This window comes from Anguilla anguilla, chromosome 6 (genome assembly GCF_013347855.1).
Source record: "Anguilla anguilla isolate fAngAng1 chromosome 6, fAngAng1.pri, whole genome shotgun sequence".
Lineage (NCBI taxonomy): Eukaryota > Metazoa > Chordata > Actinopteri > Anguilliformes > Anguillidae > Anguilla > Anguilla anguilla.
The window spans coordinates 17,752,013-17,774,294 of NC_049206.1; the positions used below are offsets into that span (position 1 = coordinate 17,752,013).

At 43.1% G+C, this 22,282-nt stretch overlaps 1 protein-coding gene across 2 annotated transcripts in view; it reads right to left on the reverse strand.

Moving 5' to 3' along the window:
- Positions 1-3,031: 3,031 nt before the first annotated feature.
- The window catches only part of LOC118229513 (influenza virus NS1A-binding protein homolog A-like), a 35,271-nt gene continuing 16,020 nt past the window's right edge, over positions 3,032-22,282 (reverse strand). Inside the window, exons 1-15 of one of the 2 annotated variants that reach the window (XM_035421503.1) lie at positions 19,802-19,982; positions 14,609-14,853; positions 14,302-14,436; positions 13,779-13,948; positions 13,377-13,452; positions 12,834-13,007; positions 12,448-12,573; positions 8,187-8,294; positions 6,691-6,820; positions 6,197-6,421; positions 5,926-6,047; positions 5,417-5,543; positions 5,167-5,298; positions 4,806-4,979; positions 3,032-4,292 (exon numbers count right to left, since the gene is read on the reverse strand). In XM_035421503.1, coding sequence (XP_035277394.1) covers positions 4,039-4,292; positions 4,806-4,979; positions 5,167-5,298; positions 5,417-5,543; positions 5,926-6,047; positions 6,197-6,421; positions 6,691-6,820; positions 8,187-8,294; positions 12,448-12,573; positions 12,834-13,007; positions 13,377-13,452; positions 13,779-13,948; positions 14,302-14,412 — 1,929 coding nt within the window. In that variant the 5' untranslated portion in view covers positions 14,413-14,436; positions 14,609-14,853; positions 19,802-19,982 and the 3' untranslated portion in view covers positions 3,032-4,038. Of the gene's footprint in view, positions 4,293-4,805; positions 4,980-5,166; positions 5,299-5,416; positions 5,544-5,925; positions 6,048-6,196; positions 6,422-6,690; positions 6,821-8,186; positions 8,295-12,447; positions 12,574-12,833; positions 13,008-13,376; positions 13,453-13,778; positions 13,949-14,301; positions 14,437-14,608; positions 14,854-19,801; positions 19,983-22,282 lie in introns of those variants that run through there. The other variant, XM_035421504.1, reaches the window with a different exon arrangement.

Sequence of the window (22,282 nt, forward strand, 5' to 3'; positions counted from 1 at the left end):
GCTTGCAGTATGCATAAGATTACACAAGCCTGCAAGAAAGCAGCAAAAATGTTGAGCATTACAACGGGAATTATAATTTAAAGTAATTTAGCAAATATAAAATGTTTAATTACAGGGAGAAAATTAGGGATTATATATGGGCAGTATCTGATGGAGAACGCCTTGCATGAGATGGAACAAATCTGGATGCTGCACAATCACAGCCTATTTTAACACCATTAAATATGTTGCAATCGGCAGATATTTCACTATATTGTGTTTCCTGTTTTGCTCAAGGAAGATAAGAAAAGTAATTATTCTGCCCCCTCCCCCCCCTTCTCACCCAGAGTGAATCATTAATTTGTACACGCAAGTGATTATTCTTAATATGTGCTCAATCATATAGCCAAAGCCCTAACAGCAGGGACGCCTTCTTGACATGCTTCATGAGACAATTAAGAGCACAGTAGGGCTGTGCAGCAGAATGTCATTACCAGCAACTGTGCAGGGATAGATAGTGCGTCATCCACTATCTTTTCTTTTCCTCAGTGCAATGTAAATGCATTTTGCACAATGAAAATTTCCAAATTGTCATTGTACCACTTTTTCACATGGTTAGGAATTTTTATCAGTGTCATAGAGCCCCTTTCATAGGAGAGCTTCAGTTTAATTTGCGTATAACAGTTAACAACAGTGTTACTTAATTTTATTGTCAGGCTATTACACGGCCTCCTAAGAGTATCAAGAAACTGCAAAGATTAGCCAGCATCATATCCCCTCCTAAAAATCCCACTCCATATCACTATCATAGGTTTCTTATAGCACAGTGGGTTATGCTGGCATTTGGACTAATATTTTAATCCAGCGAATGCAATTTTTAGACTCATGATCTCAAATAGTTAAACTGGTAATCCTTGAGTAAAATGTCAGAAGCATGCCATATGTTTCCAAGTTATGTAAACCCTGTTAATAGGTCATAACCAGCTGGACATCTTCAATTCCATCTGTGTAACAGTGGGGAATAGTCTTGATCTGCATAATTGTTTACTCACCCGAAAGTAGTTTAATGAATACTCAAGTTCCACTCTGAGCTATTGAGCTATAAAAATTGGCTGTAGAAAAATATTACAAACAGCAAACTGCATGTTTAGCTAGGTATAGTCATCTGTCAGGCAAAACATAGTCACACATTTAAAAAAAAACTGAAAAACTTCAGTTGGGCAGTCAAGCAATACAATGATATACCTGCTGTCTTAGTCATTTTTTGGTCTTTTGATGCATGAATGGTTTAATTTACCTAGATTATCAGTAAAAACATAAATTTATTGTACTGTATACATACAGCTGGTTTGTGGTTTGTTAATGGTTAATGTTTATTCACAGTAAGAATCTCTGAAATAGCAATACAGTGGATGAACTAGCCTTTGGACTTGAGAAGTCTTTCATTGCTTATGTAGTATATTACACATTCATCGCAGTTTATTTAGCCTGTAACCCAGACCGAGTTTCCTTGCAGTGCCTTAAGTGACCTTCCTGACGAGCGCGTTGGTCAAACAAAGGGACAGGAAGATATGGGGACTGGTGACGAAAGCGGAGCCGGAGATTACGAAGCGTGACCGACCCGTGCCTAAATCAGGAAGCATGTCCGTGTCATTTTCCACAAGTGACAGGATAGACGGGTTAAAGAGGCCATGTGACTCAGAATCCAGAGACAGGGGACTTCAGTGTGAGAGAGAGAGAGAGAGAGAGAGCGAGCACAGGTCATAATGTCACTAGCCCAATCCCCCCCTCCCCTCAGCTAGTGGGGGATTTCCTGCATGCTGGGGCAGCGCAGCGAGAATCAGCATGTGACAGCGCTTTTAGGTTAATGGGGCATGTGCTACATTTTTTTCCTTTTAAGGCAGTTAATTATTTAATACCATAAAGTTTCACAAAATCCCACAACACTTCACAGCATGCATCACGTACAGGAACCCCACCTTAAAATAGATGAATAAAAATACAAATTACACATTACCGTACTGTTACACATTAACTCATCTTGAGGGAAACAGGAAGTTTCTTTGAGACCAAAGAGAACTTAATCATGATAAGAGACCGTTAATGGTGACACATTTACATCCCGTCTGTACTGGATTTATCATTGAGGGTCAGTGGGTCGTGGTACGGACAGGAAACAGGATTACCAGCACATGCGGGCAAGAGGCGGAAGCAGGCCCCAGGCGTGCCCCTCCCCCTCCAAAGGTGTATTAGCAGGTAGTGGACGGGCCTGCCGACTGAAGCACTCTGAAGTCTCCCTTCATCCTAGCCTGACCCAGGGCTAATGAAATGGGGTTAAGAAGTACAGTAATAGCCACGTAGCGATGCTGAACTGGAGGAATAGGTTTGCTAGCATGGCTAAATTCCGTCTGGCTTAGCAGCAATGCATGCACGGTAATCCGTCATGTTTCACTTACCCTTACGTGACCGTACTCGCACAGTAACCTTCTTGGTCAACCAAACCTCATTCATAAAATCCTAGCAGGGGCAGGGATTGGGCGAGACAGGGCAGACAGGCACTGCCCAGGTCATTTTCAGGCCTCCTTTTGTATGACCTATTCTCTTCCTGGCCTACTTCAACTCACTATACAGCAATGCATGAGACCCAAGGACTACACATTTAGCCAGTAATATTTTTTGTGTTGAATGAGTGAATGGGGTGTGGCCTGAAGCTTCCTGTCAGTTACATCAAGGGATGTGTCTGGTAAAGAGCAGCACAATGTGTCACAAACACTCCCCCCAAAACCCCCTAATGCTGTTATTTCCTTCTGTAGGACAAGCTCACCTGGTCATGTAGACATAGAAGATGTAGTCTGAATTAAATGGGGAATAAAAAAAATAAGTTTGTCCCCACCACCATCTGTTTTGCTGTGGAGCTCCTGACCACAAGAGGATCTCAGACATTTAGTGATATGGATAGGGGAGCAGGTATTCCCAATACCGTTCATTTTGAACACCGTCTCAGAATCAAAGTGTTAGAAAAAAAAAAAAAAACAATGCCACTGAAGCCAAGTGGGTTGAAATGGTTTATTATTATTATTAGTTAAGAAAATTTCAGCTCAGCTTGTAACAAAAGTTGATAGAACTCCAGCTTCTCCAATTCATTATAACCACTCAAGGAAAAAAAAAAATTGAAAAAAGTTCACAAAAAGCCACCTCAATCGGATGAATGGTTAGTAACATGGCAGTACTTGAAGGCTTGATTTGGCAGAGAGAAGCTATGGCTATTGTGAACGTCTGCATGTCAACCTAACTGGCACCGTTTGTTTTCCTTTAACAGAGGCGTGGTGCTCCGCTTTGCTTAAATCGATGACTAACCTGCTCAGCAGTGTATACAAAATATATTAAAAAGGCAATCGCAAAAGATCTCTCCGCCTGCACTGGTAAAGCAATTCAGTTCTCGTTTAAATGACAGAAAAACAGCCGTAGTAGTTATAACCTCTTTGAGTAAGGCTTTTTTTTTTTTTTTTTCTTTGTCTGTGGAGGCTGAGCTAAAGATTAACTAAGCCAAAATAAGAAAACACAACATGCCAGGAGACATTCCGTGGAACAATTTTCAATCCAAACAAACGTTCTCTCTGCATGCTCGAATCGAGCGCTGACGTTCCAAAAACCGTCCAACGAAAGTCGCGCTGGCTAAATGAAGTACATGACAACCCTAATACGCAAATAAAATTGTTATGCTCGGAAAAACCCTTTCCAAAAAAGAAACAAAAACAAAAACCTCCAAAGATTTCTCAATGTTGGCATTCTTAGTAAGACGGTGAAAACAATAGAAAATATAATATATATACAGCACTAAATAAGTGTATGCAATATGCAAAGGCTTTATGTTGCTCCCTTCAGCAACCCAAAGGAAAATGCTCCTGCCACCAGCTAAACTGCAACTTAACCAAAAACGCCCTCCCTGGTTCCCCGTCCCGCTCCCTCCCTCCCTCCCGCACCGCTCGCATGCCGAACTTCACTAAACACAATGACATCACTAAGCCTGTTAGTCTGAAAGGGGCGTGGCCGGGGGCTCTAGTCGGCCGAGGCCTCGGCGCAGGGGCTCCACTCGTCGGCGCGGGGGTCGTACACCTCCACCGAGCTGAGGAAGTCGTTGCCGTCGAAGCCGCCCACGGCCCAGATGGAGCCGCCCAGCACCACCACGCCGGCGTTGCTGCGGGCCGACGTCATGCTTCCCAGCATCCTCCACTCGTTCCGCGCCGGGTCGTACACCTCCACGCAGCGCAGGGCGTGGGAGCCGTCGAACCCGCCCACCACAAACAGCTTTCCTGCAGAGGACAGGCACAAGAATTTATTTTTATTGAGACCACAGTTAAAACAAAAGGGCCCTTTTTTGGATTTGACTTTGAGAACTATGAAATGCATTTACTGGGTAGATACAAACATTGCACAGTCTATTAGTCAAGTTTATTAACAGTTACTCATGGATAAATAAGCAGTGCCAAACTGACTGTTTTCAAAGAGGTTTCTTCCCAATTTGTTCCCAACTATACACAGGGTCCAAGCACACACAGCCAGTATTATGCCACTTAAGTGGCCAATCACAGCCAAAATCATTTTGTGCCCATAGGGAGGGACCAAGCCAACTCCATAACTGGCCTCCAACATAACACTGGCAAAACCTTTGTTTGTAAGACTGATTTGCCTGTACTCCACCACCCTTTCCAAACAGTTTAGTCAATGCTCCGTTCAGTAGACAGCATAACACGGTTTCTGTGACATCACACAGACAGTAATTCAAATTCTGCCAGAATGCAGTCCATGTCGTTATTTGGGCTCACCCTCGTGTACGGCCACGCCCGCTCCTCGCCGGGCCAAGTTCATGGGGGCCACGAGGGTCCAGGTGTTGTTCTCGGGGTTGTAGCGCTCCACGGTGTTCAGGCAGTTCCAGGACTCCGCCCCTCCGATCACGTACATGAAGCCGCCGAGCTCGCACACCGCCGCCTGGTGCCTCCCTGAGGGAAGTGTGAGCGCGCATGTAACCCCACGGGCACAGGCCAACCTCATGCTCACACACTCGCACACACAGGGAAAGCAGCAAGTCCATCATAACAGGACACGGAGATACATTCATTGAGTGAAAAGGCTAAACTGACTGAGAAGCACCCTCTCCAGACCACCCACAGTTGGGGGGGGACGTACTGATATTGAGCGGGGTGCAGTTGGTCCAGATCTTGGTCACAGGGTCGAAAGAGTCGCAGTTCTTCAGGCCCTTCTGCCCGCATGGGTCCGATCCGCCCACCACGTACAGAACGTTGTTCAGCGCACAGACCCCTGCAGAATGATCAGAACATAGAGGTCCCTCACAGCTCATTTGACATGGATCTAAACTCTTATGCTCCCCACGAAGTTTCCCCAAACCCAGTGACCTGGCGGCTCCGCCCCCAGTTACCTGCATTGCAGCGATTGGTCCGAAGCTCAGGCACCTGGGTCCATTCATCCGCATGCGGGTTGTAGGTCTCCCCACAGCTCAACTCATCCGAGTGGCCATTTGAGCCGCCCATCACGTACAGCTGACCCTGAATGGGAACAATGGGACACCGCTTCAGAAACTGTTCCTGTCCACCAAACATCAACCCCACAAAAAAAGTACAAATCTCCCTTGAGAATGCAGAACAGATGGACTACAATGGGAGAACGAGGCTGGATGTGATCTATAATGGGTGCTGCTACAATGAGCTGATAGTCGCTAACATTTTGAACCAATCAGAAGTTGTCATCCACAGTAGAATGGGTAGCCCCTCCCATTAAGTGGTATACGAAGCCTAGGCTGTGTCAAATTTGATACAGAAAATTCAGACGCCCTACAAAATGGCCGATCCCCTAAATAGGGCACTATAAACTGTATAGGGAGCCATTCCGAATGCAGCCCTAGCCTTCCCATCAGCCAGACAGACGCACCATCAACACCGCCATCTGGAAGCGGGCCCTCGGTGTTCTCATCGGGGCGATGAACGTCCAGCGGTCCGTCTTTGGGTTGTAGCACTCCACAGTCCTCAGGCACTCCTCCCGGTTGTAGCCTCCTACGGTTAAAACACAGCACATTGAGGACTTGGGTTCCATGGACAACAATTGAGGAGACCACACCAAAAAGACCCATTAGAACTTAATTGGCAATATTAACCCAAGGAACATTTCTGACAGATCCACGGGACGCGTAGGACGAGCTCACCTGCGGCGATGAGCTTGCCGTCCAGCTCGGCGGTGCCGAGGCCGGAGCGGGCGTAGTGCATGGGGGTCAGCAGTTGCTCCTCGCCCTCTTTGGGGGACGCCTCGAAGCTCATGCTCTTTGACAGGCGGGGGGTGCTGGAGGGCGAGCTCAGGGGGCTGCTGCGGCCGTGCAGGAAGATCACGCACAGCACGCCGTTCAGGACCGCCAGGCACAGGTAGATGTTGCCTATGGGGGAGGCAGGCAAGGAGAGGGTCAAAACACTGAGCTGATGTACACCTGCATCTCAATTGCAATCATGGAGAGTTGTGATCTAATGAGTTTTCCAAGCTTCCTTTAAAATGGACTGCAGAATCCAAAGAGGGGAAGATACATCGGTTAAATACACACAATTATCAATGCCTGACTTAGGGGGGAAAGCCTGAAATCAACGGACGCCCCTTTGGGGTCAGTTCTTTAAAAAGCGAGGAAGTGGACGGTGCGGCAAGCTGACTTACCGGAGGTCTTCTCTGAGGCAATGTACTTCCACTCGTGCTTGCAGAGGGTCCCAGCCAAGCCAGGGGAGATGGTTCCCAGTGAGCCGCTGCTGCTGGTCTGCCTCTGGAGGCTTTCGCGCGGGGCCTTCTTCTGCAAAGCACAGGGCAGCTGCAGAGCCAGCCTGCAAACCCCATCCTCCTCCTCCTCCATCTACCACCTGCCAATTCTGGCAGCCACTGCCAACCTCCAATCTAACCACTTTACCTTAAAACATGTGGCTTCCCACTGAAAGAGCATTTAAACCAGCATTGTTAGCCCTTGAACAGTCTGTAGCTAACCTAGCTACCTCTTGCCTAGCCTGCTGTGTAAAATCAGACTATATCAAGCCAGGAAACCATGCACTAACCATGATACAAGGCTCTCCAAGTGCAAATTACAGTTGATGATGGAGATGAATCTCTTTAATACAGAATCTTTTACCATACTAATGACCATCATCGTACAGGCTACTACAGCTAAGAAATTGTTGTGCTCTGGTCCATCAACACATGGAATGCTAAAGCAGGTAAATAAAGGATCTGCATAAGTCAAAACTCACTTAAAAACAGCGTTTGGCAGTTTTTATAGTTGGTTGTCCTCCTACAAAACTAATCAAGGGAGAATCAACTGAAGCTCTCCCTATAATGACAAGTTTCCTAATTTAATACATTTTCCCCCTTCTTTTGAAACATTCACCCATGGCAAAAAAATAAATAAATAAATTAAAAAATAGAAATTTTCTGGACTTGACAATTTGCATAAAATAATGTTGGTACCAGGCTACCATACGACTGAGTTGCTCATTGCAGGAGCTGCCTCCATTGATGGCATGTCCCCTAAGCAACTAGCACCAACCCAAACTCAATTTCTGCACATCTCCACGTACCAGTCAGTGAACGAAAGGCACCCCTAATGATGCCGTATTTCTCAATAAAACTAACTGGAATGAGAATTAGGTAAAAGGGCATCAAGATAACTTAGGGTTAAGGCTGGGTGTTTCTCATGGAAAATATTGGCTGAAGTCACAAAGCACACATGGCAAAAAGTTGTTAAATTGCCGAAAACTGGGAAAAAAAAAAAATTAAATAATTAAATCTGAAGAAACTTTAGAAAACATCACTGTGCATCATTGTGCATAGCACTAGGGATTGAAATAACATGTGCAACACAAAAAGTGCCAAATGGAAGAAATTGCAAAAATGGCAAGCAGTAAATGTTAAAAATCACAGAACTCGTGACATCCATGACAAACACCCAGCCGTACTTACGGTACATTAAGCATAACCTGAACCCTGCATCATAAATGACTCAGCAGGTCCAGTAATACTCCATTTGAGAATTTGGAAGTAAATTTTGAATCTGTCAAATGAAGCTTTTAGTCGTAGGGGTGAACCCAAAAAAGGTGGACCTGGGGTGCATTTAAAAAATAAAATTAAAAAAAAAAACCCTAAAAAACCTGGCCCTCATTTTTCAGTACCTGCACAAGCTGGATGTGGTCATCCTCACCGCCATACACCTGAGCCTCTCCCTGCAGCGGACTGCCGTCATGGAGTTTGTGATCCGCTGAGTAGTACAGCGTTTGCACCTGCAAGACAGTAACACAAGACCCATGTCTGCTGTCTCCCTGACAACAAAGAACCCGGCATCACCCAACTTGGTCCTTGGAAACACTGCAGGTCCTGTTGACAGTGGAGGAAGAGTGCGAAGAGGTGCGTCTTTAGACACGACAGCAAATGACGGCTTTGCGGCCGCATATCAGCGACATGGGACCAATGAGTTCTTCTCAGGCGCTCTCTGCCAATGCTCAGGTCAGGCACATCAAGCATCAAACACAGGACTTCTTTCGCTAAAGGAGTAGTTTTGATCCCATCCATTTCAAACATCTTTACAAATCAGCTTCTGGAAAATCATTTCATCGCACAGGATAATTAAGAAAAAAAAAAAAAAAGAAGGGCTGACAACTTCTTGCAACAGCTTCCATTTGCATTCCAGATTTCTGCAGGTCACTTGGCTGCAATGTTGGTCACGTGAAGGGAGGGGAAAAATACTTCAACTCCAAAGACTGGTCATCTTACATTAGATCACCAAATTTCACTGGGAGTGAAAAAAGTTTCCTAATGGTCCAGTTAAGCAAGAGGCATCAAAGTTCTAAGAGCACAAGCTTGAGGTTGGAATCCTTTTCCAAGGTTGTTGCAGTTGGCTCCAGCGGTCTCATTTTACGGCTCCTTCATGTTTACATGGTATATGGTCTTTTTGATTTCAAGGGACATCACAATTTCACTTTAGGATAGACAACACATGAACAGACATTCCCAGGAAAGCTCAGCATCGGCTCAACTTTACAAAAAAGGGAAAGAAATCTAATTGAGACACTTCCACTACAGTAGTACTACAAAATTTTTTGTTGCTGAACATACATGTTAGACTGTGAAACTGGAAGAAATAACCAACCACTCATTCATACACTGATCTTTAACAAGCTGCTAGCTAGCAAGTTACATCTAAGTTCCGGTTGAGTTTATTCAATAACTTCCGGTTACTTTATAATGATTTAGCTAGCTAGATGAAAACCCAAACTAATAAATCTGATTCTAGATTGCCTAAATAGCATCCATAAACTACATCTGACTGCAGACCGCAAATTGAGAAGTTCATATTTTGGAAGAGAGACAAAAGTTTTTGTTGAAATTGCATGTTCGTTGTGTTGTCTTTCCTGTTGTTTTTTAATTCTACATTTACTTACACCCAATCTGGAAGGCCAAATTTGTGCGTTCATGGCCATTCCTAAAACCTTACAAGCAGGGGCATGATCTCTTCTGAAACATGATGTCAACCTGCTGTTTATTTCAGCTCAGTCCATCAAGTTAAGCTTCCACAGACACAAATTTAGAGAACGCGTCATATGCAGCCTACACAGGCCAACCGTGGGTGCCTGGTTGACCAGAGGGGCTTGCTGCTGCACAATGACCCACTGACATTCTGCCAGCAGAAAGACTACCCTCTCTCTGCAACACGATAGCCAATTACACACCACCCCGGGGGCATGTAGGGCCCATACATACACTAGAACTGAAAGAGCCATCCAGCAGCCCTCTGGCCCCTTCTTAGCTTAACCAATGATCACTTGGCTTAATGAACTATTCAGTAGGATCCAGGTGATCTTTCTGATCTCATTTCCATTTGTCACCACTGAAATTTCCAATGTTAGGGCCAACTTGCATATTTGAGTAAGTGGTTCGAAGTTGAGACGCTTGCAGTGTTTGATCCAGGATTCACTTAAAGGGAGGAGCCTTATTTTTAAGGGGTCATTTTCAAATGTCAGGGGGTCAATAAAAAAAAATTTATAAAAAGAAAAAACCAACACCTGAGAAGTAAATTAACTTTTGTGTAAAAGGGTAAGCACCACATAAATGGCAACCCTCAAAGTTATTAGTCCAATTAATTTTAGTCTAGAGGCCTTTCATTAAATTGAGCAGAAATTGTTGTTAGTATGTTTCAAATTCAACAAATTGGTCACTCCTAATGAAAACACTCGGAAAGTCACTCCGGAAAACAACTCTGCTATTATACCTTTAGGTTGAAAAGATGACAGAAATGGACTGCATTGAAATATTTGATTCTGATTCAAAAGGACATTCAGTGACTCTGATGACTGATGAGCCTGTAGAAGACTAGCTGATTCGGATACCACAATATAGGAGGTGATCAAAAAGCCAACAACACTTTCCGGGAAATTCATTTTTTAGCCATCTTTCCCAGATTCATACAAGCCTGACACCAAATGTATGCATCCCTGTGCATCCAGTATAAGAATATTAGATAATAGGCTACATGCTAACAGTGTTGGCTCTAAATAGCTGCAGATGAACACGGCACTAGCTATCTTAGCTCCCACTTTATGATCTACCCTAATCCACCTCTAGCAAACGAAGTAGTCTAGCATCATATGCAGACTTTCTATTAGCATTGTTGCAATAACTTTAATGCACATCAAGCATAGGCCAATTATTTAATCGGAAAAGGGCTAGCTATAGCTAATTTGACAGTATCTCACTACCTCATTCCATCGCATCACAAAGAGTAAGCTATTTGATCTTTTAGGGCTTATTTCTTGCCTTTATATCGATAAAATTAAGTTTTTTTAACGTTGTTAATCATAGAATAGGACAACTCCGTTCATTTGGCCAGTGCATTTCATTTTTTTATAATATCTGGTGCTTACTCTAACAGTATATCAATTCATCTTATTGTAAAAACAGTAAATTATGTATTCAATGAATTTTTAGCTATGTGTTAATAAATAAGACAAATGAATGTATAAATTTCAGTAAATAAATCTCTGAAATTTTGTACTGCCTTTCAATTTGTAATATCTTAATCATAATACATTTCTTCCAGACATAACTCCTCCAAGTTTTCAAGCTACACAAACTAGGCAATCACACAAATTAGGTTGCTTCCGTTTTGTTAAGCAATACAATTTACTTTTTAAAATGATAAATCTTTTAAACACAGCCCCCCATTGAGTAATGCAAGAATGAAGTTAACTTAGCTAACATTAATGAAACCGTTTTTTTAACCAAATCTGCTGCAGCAATTCTGTTACTACAGCCAATATTCTTTGGTAACTAGCTAAGTTTAGCCATTAGCGAACAGACTTGCAGCTAATGCCAACTAGCCAGCTAGCTAACAAGGCAAGTGTTACCGCACCTCACCTAACGAACTTACATTTATACAAGACGTCAATGTTATTAATTACTATACGAATACATAATGTTAGAGAATTTGATAACATTAGCTACATTGACTAACTTGCAACATTTTGTAATGTTACCGACATTGCCTGGTAACATTACGTAAAGTTACTGACAATGCAAACAGTGCAATTGTACTTTGTCTTTTCCCTCCCAGTCAATCTGGGAGAGGGTCAACTGGGCCCATGCAATGATTACTAGTGGGTCAGTTATGATTTTTAGGGGGGCAATGGGGTGTCCTACATCGAAGACTGCACTTGCAAACCACCGAAATGCCTGAGCAGTCAGGTAGAAACACTAGTGTAGTAGAATGACTGCATGCATACATGCTGCCCTGTTTCAAAGCTATGGTAAAGGGGAAGAGGGATATGATATGGTTTGTTGGTAAATGTGCTGTGCAAAGAGGGAGTCCGCACAGCGTCGTTTTGGCGTTTCGGTAGAGGACTGTAGCTGCTTCTTTTTGACTCATTACCGCAGAGGACTTGGTTTCTCTTCCCATCGGTCTTGAAAATCCTGCTGTAGTTTTGGGTTAATAAACCTAAAGGGAGAGATAAATCAATGGGGAGGAAGAGCCATTAGAATTTACCCACTATGCCCCACAACAACAACTACAAACCTGTGAAGGAGGAGAGCATCAGCGGAAAAAAAAGTTGAACGGAACAGAAACCCGAAACGCAGGCAAGACACAAACGCAACAATGTGAAGATTTCTTTAGAAGAAAGTCATTAGAACCAGGGCTCATTAAAAGCTCACCTCTAGACAATCCCCTCGGGATGTTCAGTATAGGAGCACATACTGCCCTTTTTACATTCTCTAGGCTTTGAAAGAAAGGGGGGGGGGGGGAAACACAAAAAAGGAACAAAGTCCAAAACAAAACTGGCGTGTTTGAAATTGACCTTGGAACTGCAAGTGTGATGGAGGGTTAGAGAGGAGGAGAGGGAGGGAGGGAGGAAGAGAGGGACCACACAGGACCTCAGTACTGACCTCCTCCATCAGTCTCTCCAGAGGCTCGCCGTTCTCCCAAAGGCTGCGCTGGACCCAATTGATCACCTTCGAGTATAGCTTCCCATTGCTGGGCAGGGAGAGGTTGTCCTCCAGCATCACCTCCAACTGCAAAGCAAAGACAAGTTGTGATTAATAGTGAAAGGATGGCTGAGAGTTTTAAGGAATTCCATAATTCAACACTAGGCACTGGGTCAAATGTTGACAGATCAGGGCCACACCTTAAGAGAATCGGCATCACCGTGTTAACATTTTTAATCCTGATTTTTTTCCTAGTCAAAATATGGAGGAAAGGATTGGAACAGGATGAGCCACCCAGCTTCCCTGTTCTGAAGGGGTTGAGTGGGGAAAATTGGGTCTGGGGGCACCTTGAGTCGGGGGAGCTTGAGAAAGTCGTCCTGCTCCGAGATCTCCAGCAGGTGCTCCTGGATATACCCATCGATCTTGCTCAGGAGGCGCCCATCACCCATGCTGCTCGCAAAGTGCCGGTAGGAGATGGCACTCTGGTGATCCATCTTTGACAGCAGGTAGTCCCCACAAATCTGTACAGGACAGACTGCTTTAAGACTGTCTGCTTTAGTTCCATTACAGGCACAGTGTGTGTGTGTGTGTGTGTGTGTGTGTGTGTGTATACATATATATTTGCTCAAAGAAAGAAGAATTTGCTATTTTAAGATTTTGGAAATTTTTCCAGTTATTAATGTTTCCAAGGCACCATGGGAACCCTGAGGCACTTAAAAATCCCAGAGGCAGCTGACAATTCTAATAGAATGTTTCTTTTGACTCAAATGATCTGGGCAAAACCACTGAAGTCTGCTTTGCATTCAAAGACAAAGTCAAGTGCAAAGTTAAGAGCCCAAACTAGCCTAGCTGATGGATGCCAATGACTGCCCTAGAGCTAGAAGCCACACCTGTTTTACTCTTTCCATCTTGAGCCGTTTAGCAGCAGAGTAGACATCCTTCACCAGCTCTTTGTCTGCCTTTAGCCTGCAGGAGACAAACCATAATCAGAACCCAGTGAAAATTCCTAGCTTAAAAGAATGCATGTCAAAATGAAATATTTTAAAAATGTACTCCCATTTGGCAATTATAAGCATCAATTACCAGACATTAAAAAAAAAAAAAAAAAAAAAAAAAATTGTATAGCATTCATAAAACTGAATGGCTATTGGTAGTTATTTTCATAGTGGGAGTGGTTAGCAGCAGCATAAACTTCTTTTCAACCAATGGTCAAATTGAAGAGTGTTGCAGGAGATGTACCACACAAATGTATTTGTTGGTGGCTAAAGGCTGGAGCAAAGCTGGACACTCACTGGGCTGTGTAGGCGTAGTTGAGCAGGATCTCCATCGCATCAGGGTTCAGGTCCTCAAACTTGACATGCGAGACCCCGTGAGGTTCCGTGTCGCTGTTGAAGATCTCAAACAGGAAAGGGCTGCAGCAGGCCAGGACGGCTCGGTGCGCCATGAGCTCGTGGCCGCAGACCTGTGGACGTGGCACAAACGGCACATGAGGTCGAGTAGGGCCAGGGGAGGGACGGGGTTGCGTTGCTGCCCACTTGCAAGCGCACAACCACAGCGATATATCAAAGACCTCCTCGCATTACTACGGAGGACAGGTTTTACATGTTCTCCAGCACCTTCCAAGGAAGTTTTCGCAGGCAGAAAACCGGTTTTGAGTAAACAGCTCAGCTGGAAAAAAAAGGCTCAGCCATGCAATTCAGGAACAAACCTGAACGCTCATATTTTTACAGCAGTTGCAGTAGGACGAGATTACATTACATTGCACAAGGCCACACCATCGATTCGTGCCCCTGCTCCCGTTGCTGTGTCAACTACCTGGAGTCTGACGTCACAGAACTGGCCGCTCTTCCTCAAGGCGTTCATCTTGGCCACGGTGGAATCCATGAAACTCTCGTCTTCAAACATCAAATATCCGTTGGGAATCATTTTTGCAACAAATTGTATTTGAGCCTTGGTAGGTAGGGAAGGAAATGGGTTGGGGGGAAAAATAAAGTACACACTTAGTTTGAAAATCTCTCTTTTTAAATTACTTCCAAAAGTTGTAACACCCAAATCCTTCACACATCTGTGTGTATGAATTTACAACGCAACGGTTTACTCAATCCATTATTGACGTGCTTACCTAATATACAAGGTTATCCAGACAGTGCTGTTGATAGGACAGGGCAACTGAAAAGGCACCAGAGCAAAATAGACAAGGAATTCGAGTCTTCTTGTGCAGAGGGAAGCCAAACAATGCCAGTGGGCAAGGTAAGGGGCAGGGGCTGTGCCAGCACAAACTATCAGGCTTAGGAATGACTAATCAAGTCCTCGGGATCCCGTTGGCTATAGAAACAAGATTTTTCTGTGACGATCTTGTATTGTAATCTGAAAAACAAAAGGGGAGGGAGAAGATTGCTTTATTAGCCACTGGAAAATGCATTGTCAGAGGAGTTTTCCAGGGAACTCATTATTCTTTAAGATGGTTGGGCATATTCCCATGAGGCTTATGAGTCATGTACAAACACACAGGCATGAGTAGGAGTTCCTGCAAATAAATCTAACAAAATGGCATGTCCTCAGACCAAGCACAGCACAGCTTATTTCCCACAGCAAAAATTCTCTTATCTGGCCATTTCATATTTCCATTGTACCCAGTGACTTCCCAATTTAAGTAAACACACACTCCCACCCATCCAAATCCACCTCCTTGCACCGTGACTGTACACCACATACAGTACCAACCCAGCTAAAGCTCAGCATCTAAGCACGTTCAGCAAGCGAAGTCTTCCCTGACTTTGCAGAGCACGGGCAACTTTCACCCCCCTATTTTAGGCATGACTGCAAACTCTCCACTAGGCCAGTCCCTCGCGGTACCCTTTATAGGCGGCGCCTTTGTAGCGCTGGATAAGACACGGCTGGCGCAGGCTGATAAACTGCCGGGGAAATGCCGCGGCTTTCGCCCCTCCCATCCGGGCAGTGAGGGAACGGCGACACTGCCCGTTTAAGAAAGCCTCAAGTCACACAGTGCCCTTTTGTGACTGTTGCGTAGTCGTTGAACATTAAACCCGGGACCCAGGAGGCATTCCGCTCAATGTCTGCCTGACAGGACTGGTTGCCGCAAGGACGCATGAAAGGCAGTATTAAAGCAGCTTGTTAAAGGCTCCACCTCTCTTCCGAATCGCAGGGCCACAGGTTAAGAACAGCCAATGGCCAATCGTCGCCTGGTGTCAGTGAACGTGTGAGGGCCAAGCGATGCGTAAATGCTTTATTTCCCTGTCTAATGCCATAGATACTGGAGTTAACCCAAAAGCTTCTTTTCTTTAAAGGGCGGTGTAGTTTGTGCGTTACTTATTACTTTAGCCTAGCTCAAGACACTTGTCCCATTCATAGCATGAATTTTACCAAGAAACCACAATTAACCATTAAGAAATCTGGGAGGGGAAAGATCACCGTGTTCCATAAAAATCTCCAGGAAAAAAAGCAATAAAAAAAAAAAAAAAAGGAGGGGAATGTACACGAGTGTCAAATTACAGTATTGCATCACACCAAAAACCATTCGCTACACAACGCGAGTGGATAAAGGTTCAAGGTGTGATGCTTAATGAAGAAACAAGTCTAAAGTATGTAATCGAGCAACTGATAAAATGTTGTGACCCTTGCCAGAAAAAACTCATTAAGCGACAGAGCTGAACCGCGCAGGCCTAACACTGAAGCGCTACGTGTGAAAGGAACTTTTGTGCCACTGGAGGCAGTTGCCTTCAGCGGCACTAAAATTACACTTGGCTACTTACGGGCAGCTCTCGTGCAATTTCAAATACAGAAACCGCTGTGTGCGCTCGTAATGGCTGACTGAGAGACAGCATTCAGGAGTCAATCAGATTTTTTTTTTTAATCTCTTGTTATCCTTTTATTAAACTAGCAAATAGAGGGCTCATTGTACAGGCTACAACCTCAAAACCACAGTCACAAGAACACTACAGACAAAGCAGTAAGGTGCATGCATAACTGAAGACGTCACCAGTTGTGTACGTGATGATTTATTACCTGGTCCCATTGCAAACACAACCGTCCAATGAATTAACTTCATTAGACAGGCCTCCAGAAAGTATTACATTACAGTCGCTTAGCAGACACTTCTATCCAGAACAGCTCACAGAGGCGGCGACCACAGTCACACCACAGGCAGCCCCTTGCCAATTTCTGTTTGGGAATTACATAATACGTAGGAGACAGCACTTTTCCAAAGGCCACACACAAACTCATTTTCGAATTCCGCATGGATTGCTGCTCGACTCTTATCACCAGTAAGCATTTTTATTGGTTTTATTTCATGAATAAAATACTGATAACTGTTAGCAGGAAGCGCAAATATATTACACAGAAACTGTTTGTCCACAAAAACAAGCATACAATGTCAGACTGGATTTTTATGAATGACTGATAGCTCGTCCAGGATGATCAGAATCAACCGGGAACTTCCCACCCAATTAAACATATTTGCTCATAATTAGGCCTAATTAGCCTACTGTTGAACTGCAGCTTCTGATTTCTATTTACATAATAATTGAAGTATCCCCATGAACACTTCAGGTGGTTATTGTGCAAACTTATGCAAAGACAAGAATGTTACAAGAATAGGAGAAATTGATTAATAAAAGAAAGAGAAATTGATTAGATAAACCACAATAAATAAAGAGTATCGTCCAACCTGAAAATCTGTGCCTGCTTTTTCATTGTTGAACAGGGCATGTTACAAAGATAGCATGCAAAACTTCCAGTGAAGCCCTAATAACTGGAATAAACCAGTAGTAAACTGGAGCATTTGGGGGCAGGGCGGGGAAAATGTGGAGACGGATTGTGGGAAGGCTAGCACGGTACGTTTGATTTAACCGTTTCCACTGGTTACGCAACATCTGGCGCGCTCATTTGTGAGCCCCCAAAACACACAGCTCCCGTTTATCTTCAGATGATGAAATTAACGCAAGGGCACAATACAGCTTTAGAAAAGCATAAAGTACATTCCTGAACAAAGGGCAATAAAAAAAGAAACTTCAAAAAGCCACAAAAACATTCCACACCAGTATCTGAGGTCAAAGAAAAAAAAATTACCATTTTTAATATATAGGGAATATCTACCATTATTAACATCTATTTTTTACTAGGGAATCTGCATGACAATCCAAGAGCAGCAAGAAATGCAGATCTACCAGCAAATCTTAGAGTACACCTCACAAGAACAAGACCTGACGATGTCTTTCTCAGGAATGCCACCCAGCTGCTCCGAGACCATTCTGAGCACTTTTGGGTGGCATTCCAGTAAACCTTAACCTTCTGCAGGCAGGTAACAAGCCCCATAATTGTTTGTTTCCTAGAAATCGTTTTCGTTTCCACACGGTCACTAAACAAACTGCAAATACCAAATTGAAACTACAGCATTAAGGACAATTTTTAGTGCTGTGAGGACCAGACATAATACTGAAAGGAAACTAAAGTCAGGACACCGAAGGAGAAGGACTAATAGTCAGCCAGTAACCTAGAGTAAGTAACCCTGGAACCTGAATTATCTTTCACACGACTTCGGCCATTTATCTAATCTTAATTCCTATGGACAATTCTAGTAATAACTCAGGCCGTAATACATTATAAATGCAAGTGCGCCGCCGACCGCTTGATTTCACCGTTTAAAACAAAATGGTCCATGTTAAAAACAGCATTTAGCCTATTCTGAGATGAGTCCAGTGGTGTCAAACCGCCACACCCTAAACTTGACCACAAAAGATCAGGAAAGGTGACCGATTTCTCTCCTGCGCAAGCCGCAGATCTGCAGTTGGCAGCCGTTTGCCTAATTAATGCATGCTCACTGATCTCCACGTGCTCTGCTAGACACCTAACGTTAATTACAGACTGCTAATATTAATCATTCTAGGCAATTAAGATAAACCGAAATTCCGAGCAGTCTGCCAGACAAGTAGACTTCTCCGCAGTCTAGATGTCTCAATCACAATTAATTCCAGAGAATTTTCGAACCAACCTGTAAATAAAGCGCATTATTCATGAATTCAAGTCAACGTGTGATTCAATTCATTTGCCTCATTAAGAGTAAAGTAAACGACTTGATTGGAGAGAACAGTTAGGTCAGACATTAATTTTACAGCGAGATCTCAGCTAATTTAACATTATCCCGCCCATTAACACTAAGCGCATTTTTAACGTTTTACCAACAAATCCCAGCACGAAGAATTGCTAAATCTTTACCGCTTGGCGCATCGCGCCTATCAAAATGAAATTGTTAGTGACTAAATTACAGTAACGACGTTCAGATGAATGCAGAATGAAACCGCTAATTTACAGGAGCGGCAACAACCCCATCCCCCAGATGTTCTATAGGTCAGACCCCTATTTTCCAAGGTTCCTATTGGTTGGATAAAATTACGTTCTAGCTAGCTAGAAACGCTCGTCTTGAGACCAATCTACGTACCAATGTGAATTAGCGGCGCATTACTGCATTTAACGTTGGCTTTCCAGTTAGACAATTACACCGGTGTCCAGCTCCTAAAGTTAGCCATCACGTTAGCCATTATCATGCCTGGGAGACTGGGTCAGTCGTGTGGCAAGACCCGACCTAAAACCGTTCACTAGCCAGCCATTTTCAGTCCAGACAGATGAGCTTCGTTTATTAGACACAAAAGCTAACCAAATTAATATAAACGTATTATGCCCTAGCATTTATAAAAGGTACACATAAAAAACAATTGAATTTTTACTCGCATTCGCGGCGAAATCAGGTAATAAAACGAGTTAGCCATCGAGCCCAGCAGATGAACATCCAATTACAAAAAGTAATCTAGTTAGCTAACGAATCATTATTAATGAACAACGCTGGCTAGAAATGAATGTTAAATCGCGTGTGGCTTTATTGGCCATGTTAGCTGCCGCCTTCTCAGAAGTACTAAGGCCTCGTAATGAAGTAATGTTAGCAAACCATCAAAGCCAACGATAATTAGCGATAGCTAGCTAGCATGCTAACAGTTCGCGTGAAGTCTCACCGAATATAGCCAACTATCACCGAAAACGTGAAGTAAAATATATTTTCACGCATACTAAGCGGCGTCTACTTACGTTAACAATTATTATTGCTAATCAACTAACAGAATGCTAGTATGCCGTGAAAACGTGTAAGCTGGATAACTAACGAGTAACGTTACCTAGCAGTCAAGACAATGGCAATGAATGTGTAATGTTGCCACGACCAAGCACATGTCATTAATTTTCTAAATCAGTCAGCAAGCTGTTAGCCACCTAACCTCCGGCAGAAAGCAACAGTCGACCTTACCTGGTTTATTTGACAGCAAACGGTAGAAGACATATTTAGAGAATACAATTCAGAGTTGTCTGACACAGATACAGCTGCTGCAAGCACAGTGAGAACAAGACAGCTTCCTCCGTTAGTCGGTTCCTCGTGCTTTCCAACTGAGCTAGAACAGAGAAGGGCGCGCGCTCTTAACAAAGCCACGGGCAAGCGCCACACCGCAAGTGACGTATGTGGCGTAATGGGGGGAGGGGATCGAGGCGGAACTGGAGGAGGGACAGGAGGAAGGGCAAAAATTGTTTTTAGTAACAACAGTTGATCTTACGGAAGAAGAATGTGTCACGTGGGGCCCTGGAAATTTTGGTGAGCTCTAGGTTCTTCTGACAGAATATTTATGGGTTTTCTGCGTAGTAGGCGTATTAGCAGTCCTTGTGTCATGAATAGCAGCCTGAAAAATGTATAGCATATATATATATATATATATATAATTAACTATATATTTAGCAGCATTTGAAAACCATACCAAAATTTACTAGGCTTTCATTCCATACATTCTGTAACCCCTAGCAAAGTTTAACCAGATCAAATTCAGACAAAGTACCTTATATAAATATGAGGTGTTCTGCATTACATTTATGGAACATGTTGCAATCAGTCTGTGAATTCATACTGAGATTTATGATATGCCATCCTCCACTTTAGATTAGGCCAGTGGATATTGAACCATAACTTAAAATAAGATGTAAAATAACAAAATTATAAAATAAAAACCAGTACTAGGTGAAGACAAGGCTTCAAAGGTATGGTTTGAGTTTTTGTTTAAGATGATCAACTCCCCCTACAGATCCTCTGTCCCGGAGGCCAGGGCTATTGACTAAAAGTGGCCTCTCCATAGGTATGTCTGGTAATTGCACTTCTGGCTAAAACAAACCATTATCAGAGGATTTGTAGAAATGTGGCTGTGGTGTTAATTGCAAATCTCTGCCTCTTCAGGACTTATCCCTCACAGTGCTTAGTATACTGTGCTTGCTGCTGTGATCCTCTCATGCAGCACAGATGTGTTGTGACAGCAGCTGGATAAATATTTCAAGGTCCTGTGGTCCTGTTTTTTAGCGCAATGCAGAGACCACTGTGGGTATCATTTTAACTTGCTAGGAAATAAAATGTATGGAAAATTTGCATTGATATTACAATTCATGATAACCATTGTTGGCCATATGCACTTGATTATAACCCATAAAATCCAGTACAGAGTGTACTGGAGAATGAGAAACATAGGAAGGTGACTCCATATGTTCTGGAGTCTTTATTATGCTCAAGAGTAGCACATGATCATTAAACATTTTTAATACCCTTACTCATTTTTACATAGTTGTGTCTTTAAGGGGTTCAGAGTTTCATGACATAAGTGTTCCCATTTGAAACACAGAGAAGCATCTTGAGCTATCCTGAGTTATTTGAGCATTCTGTTAATTTGTAACTTTTACAGATAGCAAGATTTGATACATTGGAGAACTGTGGCAATTGCCAGGTGATTCATTCACCCACATTGCCTTCCCCTTCAAAGCAAATGTTACATGGAATTTATCAACCACTTGGCAAATCATTTAAACAAAATGCACTGCTGCCTCATTTGTGTTACTGTTGCCCCTGATGGCCAAGAAATCCAAAAGAATGGTCATGTTTGATTTCTGTATACCGTGTATGTGGTTGGTTGTTCACACGTGATTTATGATCACCTGTTTAATGTATTTAGCTATTTAATGTATTTAGACTGAGATATCATTTTTCCTAGCTGTTGACATTATTATATTAACATGAACTCAAGTTCAAGATCACATGACAACCGCCATCCTGTTAAGGGATGGATAAAAAGACAGGTATAAAAATGGAGCCTAAGAAAACAGAGCAGAGCTGAGGCCATGTAATTAGCCTTTTTAACCAGCGATGCAATTACCAGCAAACCTGAAGGAACACTGCTCCTAGGGCGATCTGTTAAATGAGAGCTACAAAGCTAAAGAAATATACAGTAAATATTTATAAGCCTATACTCCTTATAACATGCCAGTGAAACAAATTGTGTTCTATTTTTTGTGAAATGAAAATAGAATCACATTAAATTTTTTGTGCCTAATTTTGTATACATTATTACAATAATCTGCTGTAGCCATAAAAAAGTCATTTGAATTTACCAGTGAGGCAACACTTCACATATTCACATTGGAAAAGGTAATGATATGCTTTAGCCGAGGAAGCAAAACCTTTTGTGCTTGATAGCAGGAGTGAAATAATGTATAACTATACTGTCTGCACATAAATATTCAACACTAACAAGGTGACAATTGAATCATCCTTAAGATTTCTAATTCTGTGGATGTTGCTGGTTTAAAATGCTGTGGACCAAACCCCTGTTCCTCATCTCCAGCTCAGGACCTGTCATATTGCAGTAATGAAAAGGAGCAGGCTGGATATAGGGCAGTCATGTGTCCATCTGTGAAAGGGCCA